This window comes from Melanostigma gelatinosum, assembly GCF_949748355.1.
Source record: "Melanostigma gelatinosum genome assembly, chromosome: 11".
NCBI classification, from domain to species: Eukaryota; Metazoa; Chordata; class Actinopteri; order Perciformes; family Zoarcidae; genus Melanostigma; species Melanostigma gelatinosum.
The window spans coordinates 26151207-26168706 of record NC_136644.1 but is presented as its reverse complement, the minus strand read 5'-3'; the positions used below and the strand labels follow the sequence as shown (position 1 = coordinate 26168706).

At 46.0% G+C, this 17500-nt stretch overlaps 1 protein-coding gene across 1 annotated transcript in view; it reads right to left on the bottom strand.

The window, feature by feature from the left end:
* cacna1ab (calcium channel, voltage-dependent, P/Q type, alpha 1A subunit, b) overlaps window positions 1–17500 on the bottom strand; it is a 72750-nt gene that overhangs the window by 9267 nt on the left and 45983 nt on the right. Inside the window, 7 exon segments of the mRNA XM_079279326.1 lie at window positions 120–233; window positions 2067–2202; window positions 3157–3278; window positions 7011–7114; window positions 9981–10088; window positions 10536–10641; window positions 17367–17463. Coding sequence (XP_079135452.1) covers window positions 120–233; window positions 2067–2202; window positions 3157–3278; window positions 7011–7114; window positions 9981–10088; window positions 10536–10641; window positions 17367–17463 — 787 coding nt within the window.

Here is a 17500-nt window from a genome sequence, read left to right as displayed (position 1 = left end):
GGAACTCAGGATGCAAAGAGAGACTTTTTTTTGTTCACTTCAACTGTCCTGCTAAGAGTAAGGGAGAATGATGGTGATGATGGTGGTGGTGATGGTGATGGTGGGATGAAGGTGCTCACTTGGTTGTCTGCCGAGAGGCGGGGCATGGAGAGGGTCCGCCCATGCCCATCCATTGGGTGATAGGGCTCAGTGTCGGAGTACCCGTCCCGCCCCATCGCCCTCATCTCTACCGTCTGTAAAACACAACGAGAGGGGGGGCGTGACCACTGTCTGCTGAGGGAGGGGACTCTGACGGGGGAGGGGTGGAGGGGGAGGTGCTAACTGAGGTGTAAGGGATATGAAACAAATTCAATGATGTATCAGGAAAGTTTGTTATGTTCCTTTTTACGATCAGATTGAGAAAGGTCCAGCTGAGGAGCTGCAGGCTCAGGAACCGCCTCCTCCTTCGGATGAAATTGTGTCATCACATGTTATTGCATCGTCAGGATACTAAACAATAGTGTTACATGTTAAACTTAACCTGGAGCAGAAAATCACTTTTACTGACGCAATGAGTTTGCTAACGTTAGCTAGCTTTGCTAATGTCGTTGGCAAACTGACATTAATGTTAGCTTTTTTGTGTTTTTTCCTTCTGTTGTTGTGCCAACGACACAAGCGTAGCTAGTCAACGTTAGCTAACTCATCAGGTAAGTGCAAGTAATTTACTGCTTAACTTTACGTTGCCTAACTTTATAGGTCATATAAATATTGGTGGTATTGGTGGAGGTTGTATGGCATGAACGTGATACAATGTATCGATAAGTGCAATACTGTTGGCATGTAAATGCAATTCCAAATCCATATACATCTTTGTACATTAGTCATGGGAGTGAGGAGAGCGAGATGAGGGGCTGGGGGAGTAGGGACGTCCCAACAGACGAGTGAAGGTAAGGGCCAGTGAGGAGGAGAAGGTGTACATCACAAAACACATCTACCAACTCCATCGACTCAAGAGGAGTTTGAAGAGTGAAAAGAGGGAAAACTCAGTGAGTAGGAAGAGAATAAGGGAGATGTGGACTTCGAGCAGGAAGATGAATAAAGAGGAAGAAGAGAAGAGCTCAAAGGGAAGAGACACTTAGGTCTTATGCACCGGAGGAAGCGCAGCAACATCCAGCACTACAGATACTGAACGAAGTCACTGGAGGTTGTTAAGAACTCTTTTGTGTTCAAGGATGACAGTGTAGATTTAGTTCTCGATCTTCTACACAACAAGGGCATCAAACGGCATTACTAAGGCGGAGCTCTTCAACTGCAGTTACGGCAAATCACCTCATATCAGAGACAGGAAACTGGATTTAGGTCTGACAATTCCTCAAGGTTTTTTATCTTGAAAGACTCTAATTAGATGCCCCATGGATTTAGATTGATCATCTTTTATCCATCCAGGTTAGATATCATCCGAAAAGATAATCTGATATGAACTACTTACCTGAAAAGGCAAAGAAATGTGCATTTTTGGGAGACCACTTTGCAGGGAGGAAGGTTTGGGAGACGGACCTTCAGTCTGCGGTTAGCTGTGGCAAGTCACATTCAGCCAGCGCAAAAACCCCAAAACCAGGGGGGGTCTTATCCCGGAGACCACATCTCAGCAAACCAGATCAGTAGACTTCCTGTTGCTGCCATGACACAGGTTAGACCCAGCGCTCCACCAGCCCGCTGTGACCCCTGGACCGGACAAACGCCAAATGCTACAGCTAACCGTTAACTGAAGGTCCGCCTTCCAGAGCTGAAACCGCTCTCCTCCCGGCAGAAGTGGTATCATTGCCCTGCTGTTAGATGGTAGTAGATGACTGACTTTAAATTTGGATCGTTTGGGCCCAGTAGGTGAAAAGCAGCCCCTGTGACCAGATTTTCACACGTTGCAAGTTTAAAAAAAACTGGCTTTAATTCGTCTCTTTTTCCGTAGAAAGACTGCTTTTGCATTTGCTAAACTCAGAGGGCTCAGAAATCTCTACAGTTGGACACAACTGGCGTGGTTGGAGTCGAACCGTCGACGACGTGAAGCCTTTTTTTTGTGCTCATCATACCTGCGGGTTGTGACGGTTGTCGTGGACCTCGTCGGGGTCGGGTCTGTCGGGGCTCCAGTTACCCGTGTTCTGGAACATTTCCTGGGCTTTGGCCGTCACCCACGATTGGCTCTCAGTCATGCCACCCACTGGAGGTCTGGTGCCCACACATACACACAAGTCAGGGGGGGAATACTATTGTGATGCCAGAGACGACATTTCAATGTTTTTGTGAATGCCTACAGAATAAAAGCGTATTATCCAACACGTCCTCATAGGTAGTTTGTAAGTCCTCTCTAGTCAAGTGTTTTCTAACAGCTCCTACTGGCGGCGGGAGATCAACACGCCCTCATACCGAAATGTCGCAGGTTACATCATTCGAGTTGAGCTATGATTGCGTGTGTGACGCATGTAAAGTACGACACATAAGTTGACTTCAGTTAAAATAAGTCAATGTTGACTTTTGGTACCCAAACAGCGGTCTCCTGAGTCAAAGTCCTGTGTTTGTTTGACCCGTCCGTCCACTCCGACCTCTCATCGACTCTGTTGCTCTTTGTACTACGTCGCCTAACTTCCTCCTTTTGCTCACTGTCATAATTACGACGACCACTAGAGGTGGTCGCCTAACAATGAATGTAGATATGGCTGCAAAAATAAAAAGCTGCATGTTCAAACAACCTATGGGGTCGTTTTCGGGCTCAAGACAGTACTGGACCTCAGTTTGTTTGGGCCGATGTCTAGATTATCAGTGTTCTTGGCTGAACTTTCATCAGTTTACCTCGTACTTTGTAACCATAGAATGCTAACATGCTAAATGTATTACTACGCAAGGTAAAATAAACCAGATGGCCTCACCATCCCTCAAGCCAAATATTAATAACTGACGACGTAATTCACCAGTTTGATCTTCATTTTTATTTATTTTGGTGTCACTTTGTTGTCAGATATTCACACGTTAGGATTAGTTCATTGAGTTCCAGGTGAGAGAAATGTTGTGCATTTAAAGAACATTGTTTTTGGACCGAGGCAAGATGTCCCGAATAATCCGACCCAGAGGGCAACAGAATGAATGTGTACATAAAGGGCCCCTCCCCCTGCCCGGTCTACTCACATGCTGTTGGGGTTGTCTGGCTGGGTGCTGGGGAGGCCGTTGAGGCCCTGACCCCCCTGGCCGTCCGTGCCCCCTCCCTCAGAGGGCGGCTCCATGCGCTGAAACATTAATGGCGTTCGGTTCTGTGTGAGATACACGACATGGCCTGCAGGCTGGCATCAGGCACACTCAAGGGGGCAGACACAGGACACAAACACAGGATGCACTCGCAGCATGCACCCACACGGGGCGCCATCGGCAAACACATGGCTGTGGGTATCCACGGTAAAGTTCCCTGCCAGACTACTGATCTGGGATCTGCTAACCACACTGAATAAGCATTTTTAAAAAGGGACACAGCTGACTCTAAGACAATTTGACTTTTTTGTTATTTGTACGAGTTTGGCTTGATGTTCAGGGACGGAAGCTGATCTCAGATCTGTGTCAGAGGGGAACTTCTACCGTAGGCATTTGAGGTACAATTGCTCTTAAATCACAGGTCTTGGACCAGATTACAAAACTCATGAAACACATCATCAAAAAAGACATTTTACTCAAAAATAGCAGTTTGACAATCGGTGTGATCCTTCATCAAAAAAGACATTTTGAGTAATATGCCATTTTGTGGGAAGAGGACATCTGAACCTGAACCAGTTGTATTAAAAAACAACTTCTGCTTCCATCAGGTCAGAGGTCAGGCAGCTTTCCTCCCAGGGGATCCTGGGTAATGGAGTCCTCTCAGGAGTGGCTTAGAGGCGACGGTTCATGACTGCTACTGCCTTCGTCATGTCCCTCCACAGCCTGGAGGCTAAAGGCTGAATGCTAAATGAGTGCAGATGGAATCGAGGCCGGTTCAGAAACAGACAGACGTCCAAACCTCCTCTGACACTTCAGGCTGATCTGCTGGACAGGAAGTTCGTCTCGCTCCAATGTACATCAAAACATTCTATATTTAAACATACAACTCAAACAGAATCACTTGTTATTTGGCGAGTGAAGGAGGAAATAGAGGCTTGGCAGTTGCTTCCTGAATCTAAATCTAACAAATATATAAAATCTGTTGTCACAGAGTTGCAGATATCTGCACAAAACTGTTTCTAATTCGGCCAAAGGTTCTAAGCAAGTTGTCAGACGTGGGAGATTTATTTCCAAATGTGGGTTCTTGTGACATTAAACGGTTGTTGTTCGCAGATCTGTGATCCAACTTCCTGTTGGGAAGAGTTCCTTGAACTGACCATGGACTGAATATGAGAAGTGGACGTAGTCATCGTGACGTCACCCAATGGTTTGGGACTGCCGTTGCCATCTTAGCGTCCCCTGCTTTATGGTCTGTGTGACTCTAAATGGACCATAATGTACTAAATGAACATCATGCTGTATTGAAGAAGACTTGAAACTAGAGATTGAGACATAAACTCATGTTTACAATGTTTACTGAGGTAATAAATCAAGAGAGAAGTAGAGTCATTTTCTCATAGACTTCTATACAACCAGAGGAGTCGCCCCCTGGTGGACACTAGAGAGAATGCAGCTTTAAATCCCAAATCCATACAAGTATAGAAGAAGACAGCCACACAGAAAGCTGATTCATACTGTTTTTTCCGCAACATCTAAGTTATGGCCAACTTTATCGACGCATGAAAACAATTTGGTGGCTGTTGTGAGTTTAAGAAATATCAATTCAACTGTTGACTTTGGCCCTCAAGGTGTTTTAGTCCTACAACATGGCTGTTCGAGGGTATTTAATGTCAACCGAAAGCCTTCTATTTCCTCCTCTTTAACAGAAACAATCTGAGGAGCAGCTTTAAAAAAGGCTTTTTTTGTTTTTGTGTGTCTAATCCTGTCCAGTGGTCGTTTCCTGTGCCACAAAGGGAAAGGCTCATGTTTGTCTCTCGACAGTCTGGTTTGGCACTGGCTTGAAGAAATCTACGGCACATAATAATTAGATGGATTATAACGAATCCAAACACCAAACACCGAACGCAGACACCGGCTTCGATGGCGTGTGTTTCAGAAGCGGCATGGGTATAAATGAATGGTCCCAAAGTGATTACATACTGGTCACAGGAACCTCCACTCAACATCCCACCAACCACCACCACGGCAGACAGACAGGCAGACAGACAGACTCATGAACACACAGACTGGAGAGAATGGGTCTTGGTTAGAGCAACTTGGTGACAATCGACCCGGATTGACCAAATAGGGAGCGCTTGACAAGTCAAGGTCCCGTCTCTTCCTGGAAAGATAAAGGGAGAGCATCAGAGGGACGGAGACGACATGGAAGACAGGAATGAGGGACAACAGGCTCCATGACAGGGTGACGGAACAGGAGAACGACAGAGACACAATAAACAGATAAACAAACACTGAAAAGGGACGATTGAGGCGCAACTGGGCACGAAGAATACACAGGAGGAGGAGGAGGAGGAGGAGGAGAGAGACGAGAACGACAAATGAGGAGTTCAAGAAAAAATCCACCACTTGATTCCTTTGTGACATGAGACCAGTTGTCTGTGTAAAAGTGGCTCGTGTGCCTGCTTTTTGTTTTCAGTTTAGGAGGTGTGGTCTGGTCTCAACGTTCTTTCAAAACAACTTTCTAGCAGTTTTCCTGCCCGCACCGTTCCTGAAGCCTATTTAACTGAACGATACATGAAGCTTTGAATCACATCCACATGTGCAACAGACCGACCCCGGGTTTACCGTTATCGGAATAATGATGACTTTATAGTAACAATTACTACACCAATAACACGTATACGTACATTAGTTACCATTAGATGTTGTTTCATAGTTTTTTTTGGATGGATTCTTCCTTTGAAACGGTACGGCATTATGAAAACAAAGAGCACAGTGAGAGGAGAGAGGGAGGACGACATGAGGTACGAGATGGCGGCACAGACACACAGACTGGTTAAAGCCCTTTGTGTACTGCTGATGTTGAGAGAGCCTGTGTGGACCTGTCCATTCAGTCCAATGGGATGGCTGCATTCCAGAACATACCAACACATACTGTATTCACAGTGTGAAAAAGACGAACATACTCTCCATCCACCGGTGCACTCCTGCGTTCGGCAAAATGGAAATCCCGTTATCTTAGTCAAGAGCAAAATTTGGATTTTGTTGTTTCACGTCAAATTTGGGATCAAGCGCTGAAACAGCAGGAGCGAACGGGAGGTATTGTGAGTGGAGAGATGTTTCCCCACACGTCCGCAGTGTGGATCCAAGAAATACAGAGACAGAGAGCGAGTGCATCTCAAAGGCATTCATCGACAAGAGAGGGAAGAGCACCGACAGGGAACAAGAAGGTAAGGCCATGTGGTGTCATCATCAATGCTCAGAACATTACCAACAACAACAAAAACACATTTGTAAATCGGTAAACCTTTGCAACACCTCAATCCTCCTCGCCAGGTGCAAACAGCCCGCGGTGAAAAGAAAACCAAAAAGCAGCGGAAAAGGTCGCTAACTAGCTCGAGAAAGTCAAACACCGTCTGTTTGCAAGCGTGACAAAAGGCCGACCAAGAGAGCGACAAGGTGCTGGAAAGAAAAAGGACGCAGGTTTTGTTTTAAAGTAGCATGCTAACAAAAGGTACAGCACAGGCTGAGAGGGAGGTCGGGTTTGGGTGAACACGTGATGACAAGAAAACCTGAGGAAGTGAGGGTTTGTTTGGAAGTGTAGCCGTGAGCTTACGTTGGATTTAAATGTACAAGACATGGTTCTTGTGCGTTTAAATCCATATTTGGCAGAAGAAAGGCAGAATTCAGTCCAAGGGCTCGTGGAGGCGGTATCAAACAAGAAGAGGGCCGGGAGGAGGCGGAAGAGTAAAGGAGTCTTTTTTGCGTTGTGGGAATTTCTCTGGGAGGGAGTCTACCTGTTCCTCTCGCAGCGCCTGCTGCTTTTTCGTCTTGCTCTGCCGGTAGTATTCCATGATCATCATGGCAGCGTAGATTTTGCCCACCGTCAAGTCTGTGGCTGCTGAGAAAATGACAAGTTACCCTGCAAGATTAGACCCGAGCGAGATGGGACCCTGAGCCGTTGGGGGGGTGGGGCACGAGACAAAAAGATTAAAAACGCAAATCATATATACAATACACACAGCAGCTGGGACAATTCTGTTTCATGTCAATTCCTACAAAGTTTAATCTAAATGTTTGGTTCTCCAATTTCGGATAATTCCATCATCTCAGAATATTTGGTCAGTGGTAACCAATAATTGTAAGCAACAAACACTGTGTTGGAGGAGCATAAAAACGCTCACAGAGAGGGACAAACGTGTGCTTTTAAATATGCATTATAATATGCATGCAAACATACTTAACTTTCATGCATGCATGCATCCTTTGGGTTCACCAAACCTCATTCTCATTGGCCAGTAAATATTTCCAACACAGGGCTTGAAATCATTTCATGTAATGGTATTATGTACAGTTATATGCATAAAAAGGCAAGTTAGGAGGGCCTGTTTGTTTGCTGATGATGTACTTCTGAGCACTACAAGAGCAGAATGTAGATTTACATTTCACCCCCAGGAAAATATGCCAAATTGACAAATTTTGGGGTTGAGATGAGGCATTCAAAATAAAAGGAGGAAAAATACTCATCGTGACAGAAAGTAAAAATGGTCTTTTGTTGTCTTCAAGCAACATTGGTAACCACTGACTAAAGTTCCCTGTGAAGCTTCAACTGAAACAGAACTGAGCTCAGTCTGTGGTGTACAACCAAGAAATAAAATATTACAACACTGTACAATTATTAACACGACAAAGCCAATAGTCTTTTCACAGGCAGATGCGTTTCCTTTACCATACCATTTAGCATTCTCGTATTACTTCACTGTCACCTCAACCGTGAGTTTGTTTAACCGTAACATTAAGGCTGAGGACCCGGTAGCCACCTCACTAGGAAACACGTGGACGCCTCAGTCTAACTACACCTGGGAAACAGGAGCTCAATGTTTTTCTAAAAACTCCGGACATCCCCAGAGTTTGGATGGAACACACAGACATTTAAAATCAGAAAAAGATTGAGCTTCGTTTTGGTTGTCCAATAACCGAACGGCGTAGGTAACTGAACGTTGGTGTCCTCTTCAAAGTGGCATGGCTACAAGGCAACAGCATTAAAACGTATAGAAACGTGTGATAATATATGGCCACACATATCTCATACCTATGTGTGTAATGCACCTCATTAGCTGCCATGCATTTAGCCAAACAACCTGGTGCTTTTGCTAAACATACATCATTTCACTAGCATTTCACTAGCACTGAAAAAGGTCATTCATCACAATCATTTTGAATATTTTGAATTAGCCTAGATCTGTTTTACTAGTTCAGTTGTTGTTTAATTCTTCCTGTAGTGAAAAGACTTCTATAGAGGATCTTCTATAGCAGGCACCCCCTGATACCAGGCCTTTCTGGATGGGTGGAGAGATCAGTGAAGGTGTGTGCGCTACCGCGTTCCCTCCGATGTGATCTATGTGTCGGTTTGTCGTCCGTCCGTGTCTATTTGAAAGCCTCAATGAACTGAAACCGACATCAAGCTCAGTGTTAGCGAAGTAACAGGAGGACGAGCCCAGCCTCCAACCGTGTGGCGAGCGACGCTGTGCGAGACGAGGGAAGCGATCTGCATGCATTGGGAGGTAAAGCGGGTCTAGGACGCGGCTCCGTTGGAGAGAACCGGCCAGAGATTCTGGAGGAGTAAAACATTCTGGAGCCATTTACCGGCGAAAGGAGAGCTCCCAGATTCTTCTTATTTTTTTTGAACAGCAGCAACAGCGAGTGAGATGCCTGAGTGTGTTGGTTAGCATGCTAGCAGAGCAGCTGTAGCAACAACGGTTCTGTGCACGTGTTTCTGCTACGACATTGTTAACAAGCACACGGCTTCTGCATGTCCCCGCCCCGAATATAAGGAGCCACCATAAAGCCTTTGGATTGGTTCTGCTATACACGTTTTATAAACTATAATTGTTTTCATCAAGTTTTAGCAACAAAACAAGGGCCTCTAGTTGAGCGAAGCGTTTAGAGACCTACCTGTGCCACAAGTCACTAGGGGGGGGGGGGGGGGGGGAATCGATACAGCATAGTATCGCGATATTTTGCGTGGCGATATTATATCGATACACGGACGCCAAGTATCGATCTTTTATTATATAAACTATTTTAAAAAAAAACTAAAAAAAATCAAATCAATTGCTTTTTCAGTCCACTAGATGGTGCCAAGTTGTTTTCTGGTGAGGTCAGCAGAGGTGCCGGGTCTGCGTGCGTGATTGGTAGGAAGTTGGTCGAAACAAAGATGGAGACATCAGAGAAAGAACTCAGATAAAACATGTTGTTGACAGTTTTCCTTAGGGGACATAATTTGAAGTTGAAAAAAGTAATAAATCGCAATACATGTTATCACAATACTCAGAATATCGCAGTATCGTGAAAGTATCGTGATAATATCGAAGTATCGTATCGCGAGATCTCTGGCGATCCTACAAGTCACCCAACAGCGATGCTACATGAGACGCCAACGTTTATTAGAAATATCCTGCGAGCAATGAATCTTGATACCCAATGTCATGGCAATCCAGCCGGAGATATTCCCTCTGGACCACAGTGTCGGAGACGTCTGGATACACAGAAACTACGCGGGCGTACAGATGTATTTGTATGTGTGTTCAGTATGTGTGTTTATGCTGGAGTGGCCTGATCAGGAGATGCGAAGCAGTGGATGACACTGGCTGGTAGAAGCTGTCCTCTTGGTGAGTTGGTGATCGGAGACACACACGCACACACACACACACACACACACGCACACACACACACACACCACTGTGCGCCATAAGTCTACAACTTACCCTTGTGCGGCGTCACCAGCAAGTCCAGTGTCTTCTGCGATAAGTTCGGCCAAATAGCCATCATCTCCTTTCTCAGCTCCGCATCCATCTGGTGCTTGTCTGCACCGCCTGAGTGGCCCCGCAAAACCAGAGTGCCCACACACACACACACATACACACACACACACACACACACACACACACACACACACACACACACACACATAATTTGAACACACAGGCAGCACACATCATACATCCATACATATGCAAACACCCCCCCACACACATAAACACAGGGCAAGAAGGTACAGACCCAAAGGAAGGCACGATGGCACAAAATCCCCAAATAAAATGTATTCATCCATTCACGCGTGCACACATTCACCCAAAACAAAAAGGTTATTTGTTAGAGTGTTGTTATATTTGATACAATCATTATCAATCATCATTTTAGATCATTCTGGTTTTGGAGAGACAGACAGAAATTGAGAGGTGATACCCAGGAGTACCCAAGAGTGACAGACAAGAAAGCAACAGGTAGAGTAAAGGGTAGAGAGTACTTGAGGGCCGTACCCTTGGCAATCTTTATGTCCAGTGCCGTCCTGATCAGAGCCATGAGGGTGGAGTTAAAATGCACCGAGTTGTCATCTGCAACCGGCAGATCCATGCGCAGCAGCCTCTGTGGAGAGCCAGTCGGGATGAGAGGATGAGAAAGGGACGTGTCCTCGCTAAAGTGTGCTGTGCCTGAACCTCCAGGAAGGGGAAGGGGTGAGGGGCTGGGGGGGGCCAGGGGTTGAGAGAGCTCCATAGACAACAGCCAATGGTGGATTGGTTTAATGTTCGCTTGAACAGATTAGAGCCGAGGAAAGGATGACCGAGTGTCACTTTGATTCTGTCAGATATGATTCCGATCAATGCTTAAAAAGGCAAGTCAGTAAATTTCAACTTGAGGCACTTGAGTTCTAAAAGTCCTGTGACAAACTCGTCCTACATGAAGTGACTGCTGAGCATTCGTGTGTTAAAGGCTGCCGCTCAGTTCTGGTAACTTCATTAGTGCATGCATTTGCTTGAAGAAAGAAACCTGCGTCTCCTGTGTTTCCAGCGATACTCTACCAAACAGCACAGCTATCCAACGGAGGCCATCTGCTGCTAAGCAACTGTGAGAGCCGAGAACCACAAGGAAGAACAATCGGAGTCAGAATGGCCTCCGACCCAACCTGTGCCCATGTTCCCAAAATGTGTGAATGCATTGGCGCATTTACACATCTCTGTTGTTACACACATGTAGATATAAATATTAAACAGTACACATACACCAAACCCCCATACCCCCCCCCCCCAACCCTAATCCCTCCCTGCCCACTTACACACAACTATTTTCACAGACTGCAATTAAGGGCGCTTAATTGCAGTCCTTTGAAGACAAACTAGGTCGACTGGAGAACAATAACAGTGTCACTGGTGTAATTCTGCTATTTTTCAGGAGACTGCTGAAGTTATATTTAACTGAGGCATCTGCTATAGAGCTCCCCCTACCTGTAAGGAGGTTCCCTGTCTTTCACAAAGTATACTGGACCAGGTAAACCCAATGGAGAAACCTGCGGATAGAACAAAACAAGCTGGGCCCAACTGGGGCCGCTTGCCGTTCCTATCCGGCCAGTTGGCGTCCATTGGATTTACCTCCGAACATGAGCGTTGGGCACTCACGATTGGCAAGCACGGCAGTACGATGGCGATGGTGGGGTTGTGTGCATGCTCGTGTGTTCCTGAGTGTGTGCGAGTGTCAGGCATGCCCAAAGCCAAGTGTTGCTGCAGGCTGGTGGGCATCGGCCAACATCCACAGCGCTCGGCGTGCAGCAGGCCGGCTCGGTGTCGCCCATAGCCATGCGACAGAGTGCGACGATCGCATGCGACACAACACCCTCCTGGAAAAAAAATCCCACAAACCCCGGACACACAAAGCATGCAACATGCCTTTACTTCACTCCCATTATCTAAGCCCAAACTCTCCCCACCTACCCAGCCCTCAAACCCCCCCCCGACTTCCCTCAAAACCCACTTTCACAGTAAGTACAAGTAGCCGTGCATCCGCACAAAGAGAGTATCCTCAATCCAACTTGGATTGATCCTATTTACAGATTCATTTCTAATCATTTTGCTCTCTACACTTTTACATTCATGGTTCCCTTAAATCAAAGTCGAATTGGATAGCGATGGTAGCATTTCACTTCAAGTCAAGATCTCTCTCAATGCCAAACGGGTGCAGTGTCTTAAGGGGGTTGTCAAAGTTAGAGAGGATTAGAGTTGTGGCATTCCCTGGAAGAAAAAAATAAATAATAGAGAAGATCAAAAAGAGATGATTGAGGTTCTTTCTGTTTTTTAGTTTTGGACCAACCAGACTTCATAGAAGTAGAACTGTCGGGTAAGGGGACGGGGTCTACCAAAGGGGACACATGGCAGGGAAAGCGGTTAGTCGAGTTAAACTACAGGCGGCTCTAAGCTCGGTCATGAGATGTAGTTACAGATAAAAAGGGAAGGGCGAGAATGAGGAGGGAGAGGAGGATCGTGAAAACACTGAAAGAGTAAAAAAGAGGAATCAAGAGAAAGTGGTTCAGTTGGGAATAACAGAGAGATGTGTGTGTGTGTGTGTGTGTGTGTGCAGATAGAAAGGAAAGAGACGAGAGAGGCTGAGAATTACAAGAACAAGACAAGAGATAAAGACGAGGACTAAAAACAACACTGACATAAGTTTACCAAGAAGAGGTCCGTAGCGATACACGGATAAGGAAGGGAAGGCCTTGTGTCTGCTGAAGGGAGGATCAAGAGCTTTGCCTGTCAGCATTACGAGTGAAGAGTGTCAGAAAGGTCCTGATGTCTAACCTTCCCCTCTCTGTTCTAACAAGAAACCACGAGGAGTTTCTGATCTCAAAGATGTCCTTCAATGGACTTTGTTTTGTGTGAAGTTGTGTCAACGAATACTGGAAGGCTTTGATGGCTGAAGTATGCGATGGGGACCACTGCTGACACACATTCTGGAGAGAAACAGGAGAAGAAAAGGAGAGGCAAGGTAGAGACAGAGCCGGCTTGGGGCGGAGAGAGGGATGAGGAAATGACGATGGATTGCTGATCGCTGACGGACAAGTGGACGTGGAGGCAGAGGGACGGAAGACTTGACAGAAAGAGAGGAAACTGAGAGGTAGAACAAAACGAGAACAAGAATGAGTCAAAAATGAAGCGGAGAGCAGAGCAGCAGGAAAAGACGGACTGACACCCAGATTCAAAAAGAGTTCAGCGCAAAGGAACGTTTGCATGATTTGATCAAAGTCATCCTGCTCTACAGAATAGTTCAGTTCATATTACTTTATATGCAAAGAGGTAAAGAGGGAGTTTCACTTTCAGACGGACTGGCGATCGAAGCGCAATATTTGACCAAAATCTGTCCATAATATCGAAAAACTGTCGAGTACTGAAAGCGTTGAATGTCTGGTCAGATTTAAATCCAATAACACCCATTTTAATTGTATGTACACTCTGCGTATTTCATCTGAAGGAAGTCAGATTAAATATCATTTTTTAATCAATATTGGAATTTAAAAAATAAATAAAAGAAGTTCCAACCATAAACTCTTTGTGGTGCAAAGACGTGAGCTCAGGTCGATTAGCTTTACAGTCGATGCTCACATCTCACACTGTTAATTGACTGTTAACTGTTAATTGGTGACGGACGGAAGATATTTGGCTTCTGCGTTGCTACTCTTCAGAGTATCGTTGACAAGCTTGATCGGAGAAATGAAAGGAGCTCCACATTATCTGTTGGGCTGATCTGGATGTCAATAAGAGAGTAAAGGAGAGGAGAGAGTAGGGCTCTATGGTCGAGAGAAAAGTTGGACAACAAAGACAACGAGGCAGCGGATGCTGAAATGCCCGACCCGAATCTTTACCCTGCTGGTCTGAGACACAAAGAGAAGCCAAACGACGCTGACCTTTCCTTGGGTGTCAAAAAAAAAAAAAAAAGAGGCATCTTGAGAAAAAGACGAAAAACTAGAAGGGCCAGAACTTTTCCTACCCACTCTATTATTATGATTATTAGTATGTGCACAGTGAGCGGTACAGTAGTGGTTTATGTGTGCACTATGGTGCCATCCACAGGAATAAGAGACGCAGAGAACTGAAGACAGACACCTTGCCGGTCCTTCTGTACCCGCATCGTCGGCAAATAGTTGCACTTTAGCTGTTGTTTGTTTGAGGGCCTCAACACGAAAGATTTCCACATGATTTACGTTTCTTATTGTGAAACAATACAATGTGTACATAATGCCGTATGCGTATGCTCACAAAGAATATCAGCAATGACTTCAAACCATTTGTGTCCTGGGGTCCTTGGCGTCATTTACAGGATGTCATCTTTAAATGAATCAAAGCGATGTCACATAAATTGGGATTTTGTGGTCAGAAAATATGATCTATTTATACATTTTGCATTTTTGCTCCACAATGGTGTCGACAGCAGGCGTATTGAACAAGCGTATTTAATATTTGATTTACGTATCCTGCAAAATGCAGCTCGGTAAAACATGCCGGCATCAGTTAGAGAACGATCAGAGGAAGGTTGCTTCCTGTTCGTAAGCGTCTTCATTTGTTACGGGAATTCTTTGTCAGATCTGTGCTCTATCGCTGTGTTTTTACGACTGGATTTTCTTGCGTGCGTGCGTCCGTGCAGGTTGCAGAAGGACTGGCAAAGCCTCCTCCGTTCCCTTACTCCTGCGGCCTGACGGGGAGATAAAAGAAAAGAGCATCGACTACCACTCCACTATCACTTCACTTCACGACAAAAGCCCATCACTCCATCCCCGCGGTCGGAGAGAGAGAGAGGAGAGGACAGCGCTCACCACCACCACAACCACCACTGACAGACAATGAGGAGAACACCGCTGGGAGGAGGGAGGGAGGTGGAGGAGAGAGGGGGGAGAGGAGGAGAAGGAACGGGTGGGGGGGGGTTCAGCAGATGAGAGAGGAGAGGTTCTCCTCATCGGCGATGGGGAGGTATAAGGACGGAGATGGGAGGGGAAAGGGAGGAGGGTTGGGGGGGAGGGGATGAAGGGAGAAGGGAGGGAGAGAGGGAGGTGGGGTGGTGGTTGTAGGGGGGCGGAGGGGTGAGGTGGGGGGCGAGTCTACCTTATAGGCGACCCGGGCGGGACACCTCTTCCCGAGGCCTAGCGGCGGACACATGTGTCTTAGCATCTGATACATGTCTGTGTAACTGATCCGGCCGCTGGGGTGGCCACCAACACACACATGCGTTCCAACACACACACACACACACACACACACACACACACACACACACACAGGACAAACAAAGACGGACGACGAGAAAACGGAAAAAAGAAAAATGACGAGGGGAAGGGGGAGGGAGGGAGGACGCAGACGCACAGAGGAGTGTTTGGAGGAGACAGGAGGAGGAAAAACAAAAAGAAAAGAAAGCGACAAAGGAAAGGAAGAGGGAGGGGAAACAAATACACAGAGGTTATTGTTTTGATCGCTGTGGACATGTGGTTGCTGTGGCGAGAGAAAGAGAGAAAGCAAGGGAAAGAGAGAGAACGGGGGAGTGTGTTACGTGGCTTCTAGTCTGGTTCACCATAAAGTAGGGGAGAGGAGAGGAAGGAGAGAGGGAGAAAGGGGGTTGGGGGGAAGGACGGGAGATTTGGAGCAGGTGTTATTTAGTTGAGTTAGTTAGTTGTTGAGATAAACCGTTCTATGCGAGGTGAAAAGGGGATTTGGGATTTTGTTGTTGTTGTTGTTGTTCTCTGCCCTCTTTCGCCGCTCGGATAGAACTGGCAGCGTCGAGCAGGCAAAGAAAAGCAGCGCTGCAGAGATCGGAGTGAGTCACAACGAGGGACCTTTTCATGTGGAGTCCCTGCCCCGAACCCCACACACACACACACACACACACACACACACACACACACACACACACACACAAACACAGCAGGTTTGGCCACGTCATTGAAGTATTCCATTCGGTAGCAGTGAATACAAACTGTTCCCACGTGAGGCCCGTTACACTCTCCACTCAAGGGGTGCCGACAACAAGCATGCGGGATACACGGCTCTGTGCTCACGTAACCAACGCTAACACGGGAGGTGATCTGTGGTCTGGGACGGGAGTATTCCTCATTATGTGTGTCTTATTATCCCATTTTATTGCATTTATTGATGTATTTTTTAGCATGTGTGGTGTCTTTTAATGATCTTGTTATTTTTGTTTTGTATAATTGTCGTTGAGGACCCCTTTGGAAACGAGATGGTAGATCTCAAGGGGTTAATCCTAATAAAGAATTTCCATATATTTACCAAGTGGAAAACTTGTGGTTTTATGATACACAAAAGAGACGCAAGCTGCTGCAGATCAAGGCTGAGTCGGCGAGATGGCGCTGTGTTTTCTACAGTTTCTTCACTGGTAGTTTGCAGTTTAAGTAGCTCGATATCGCTGCAAAGTTCGAGCGAATTTTGGGACTTCAGACATTTAATTGTCCATTCAGCACGTCGTGCATATCTTTGCATTGTTGCGTGCATTCTTTGTGAGGAGCTTGTAACAGGCCCAACACTCGTTTTAATTCCTTGAATCCTTAAAGCCACTCTGTGTAAGATTAAAAAAAGAAAAATCAGACTTTCAGGACATAAAGTGGCTTTAAAATATGTACATGGATTAAATATTACAGGCTGCTTAAGCACAGCGGTTCACACACACACACACACACACACACACACACGAATCTGCAGTTTCTTTTCATTCCAACCACAACAGCAGCAAACAAACCTGCAGACTCTTGAGCCTCGATGACACGTGGCTCGTATTCGGCCCTCTCTGCACAAGTCTCTGGTACTAAAGTGAAACCCCACCTCCCGCAATCGAAAACACCCCAAACTCAAACAAGAACCAAAATGCACATTGCTCCAAACCGTTTTTTTCTGCCCAGGCAAAAAATTAGACAGCAAGCAGAAATCAAAGACAACGGCTGACCGGAGTCGAGGCTCCGGTGTTTACGTGAAGGTGTCATTGTTCCCAGCGGTCAGTCAGAAGACAATAGCGAGTGCAGTGCACCACCTCATGCTTGTGTGTGTGTACAAGAGTGTGTGTGCATTTCTGCATTGTCCCAAACATTCTCATTGTCATGTCAGAATGCATATACAACATACCCCCCCCCCCCACAAAAAGAAATGATTCAATGGTGAAATGATTAAAACAACTGAATAATGCAAACCCAAACGGAAAAACCAAACGAAATAAAACGTTGAAGGAAAATCATTTGTTTCAAAAGTGCTAAAGAGCGACATTCATTCCGTCTCTTAGCGGCGAGCAGGTTGCGTTTAAGGTTGTGCTTTAGGGGGTTTTGTCCAAACCTTGCAGGCCACCCTATGTGGGCATTTCTTGCCAAGGCCCAGGGGAGGCGAGATAACTCTCAATAAACTGTACATATCCTTATAATGTATGCGCCCGCTGCAAGAAAAATACAAGGAGGGGAGGTTAGGTGAGG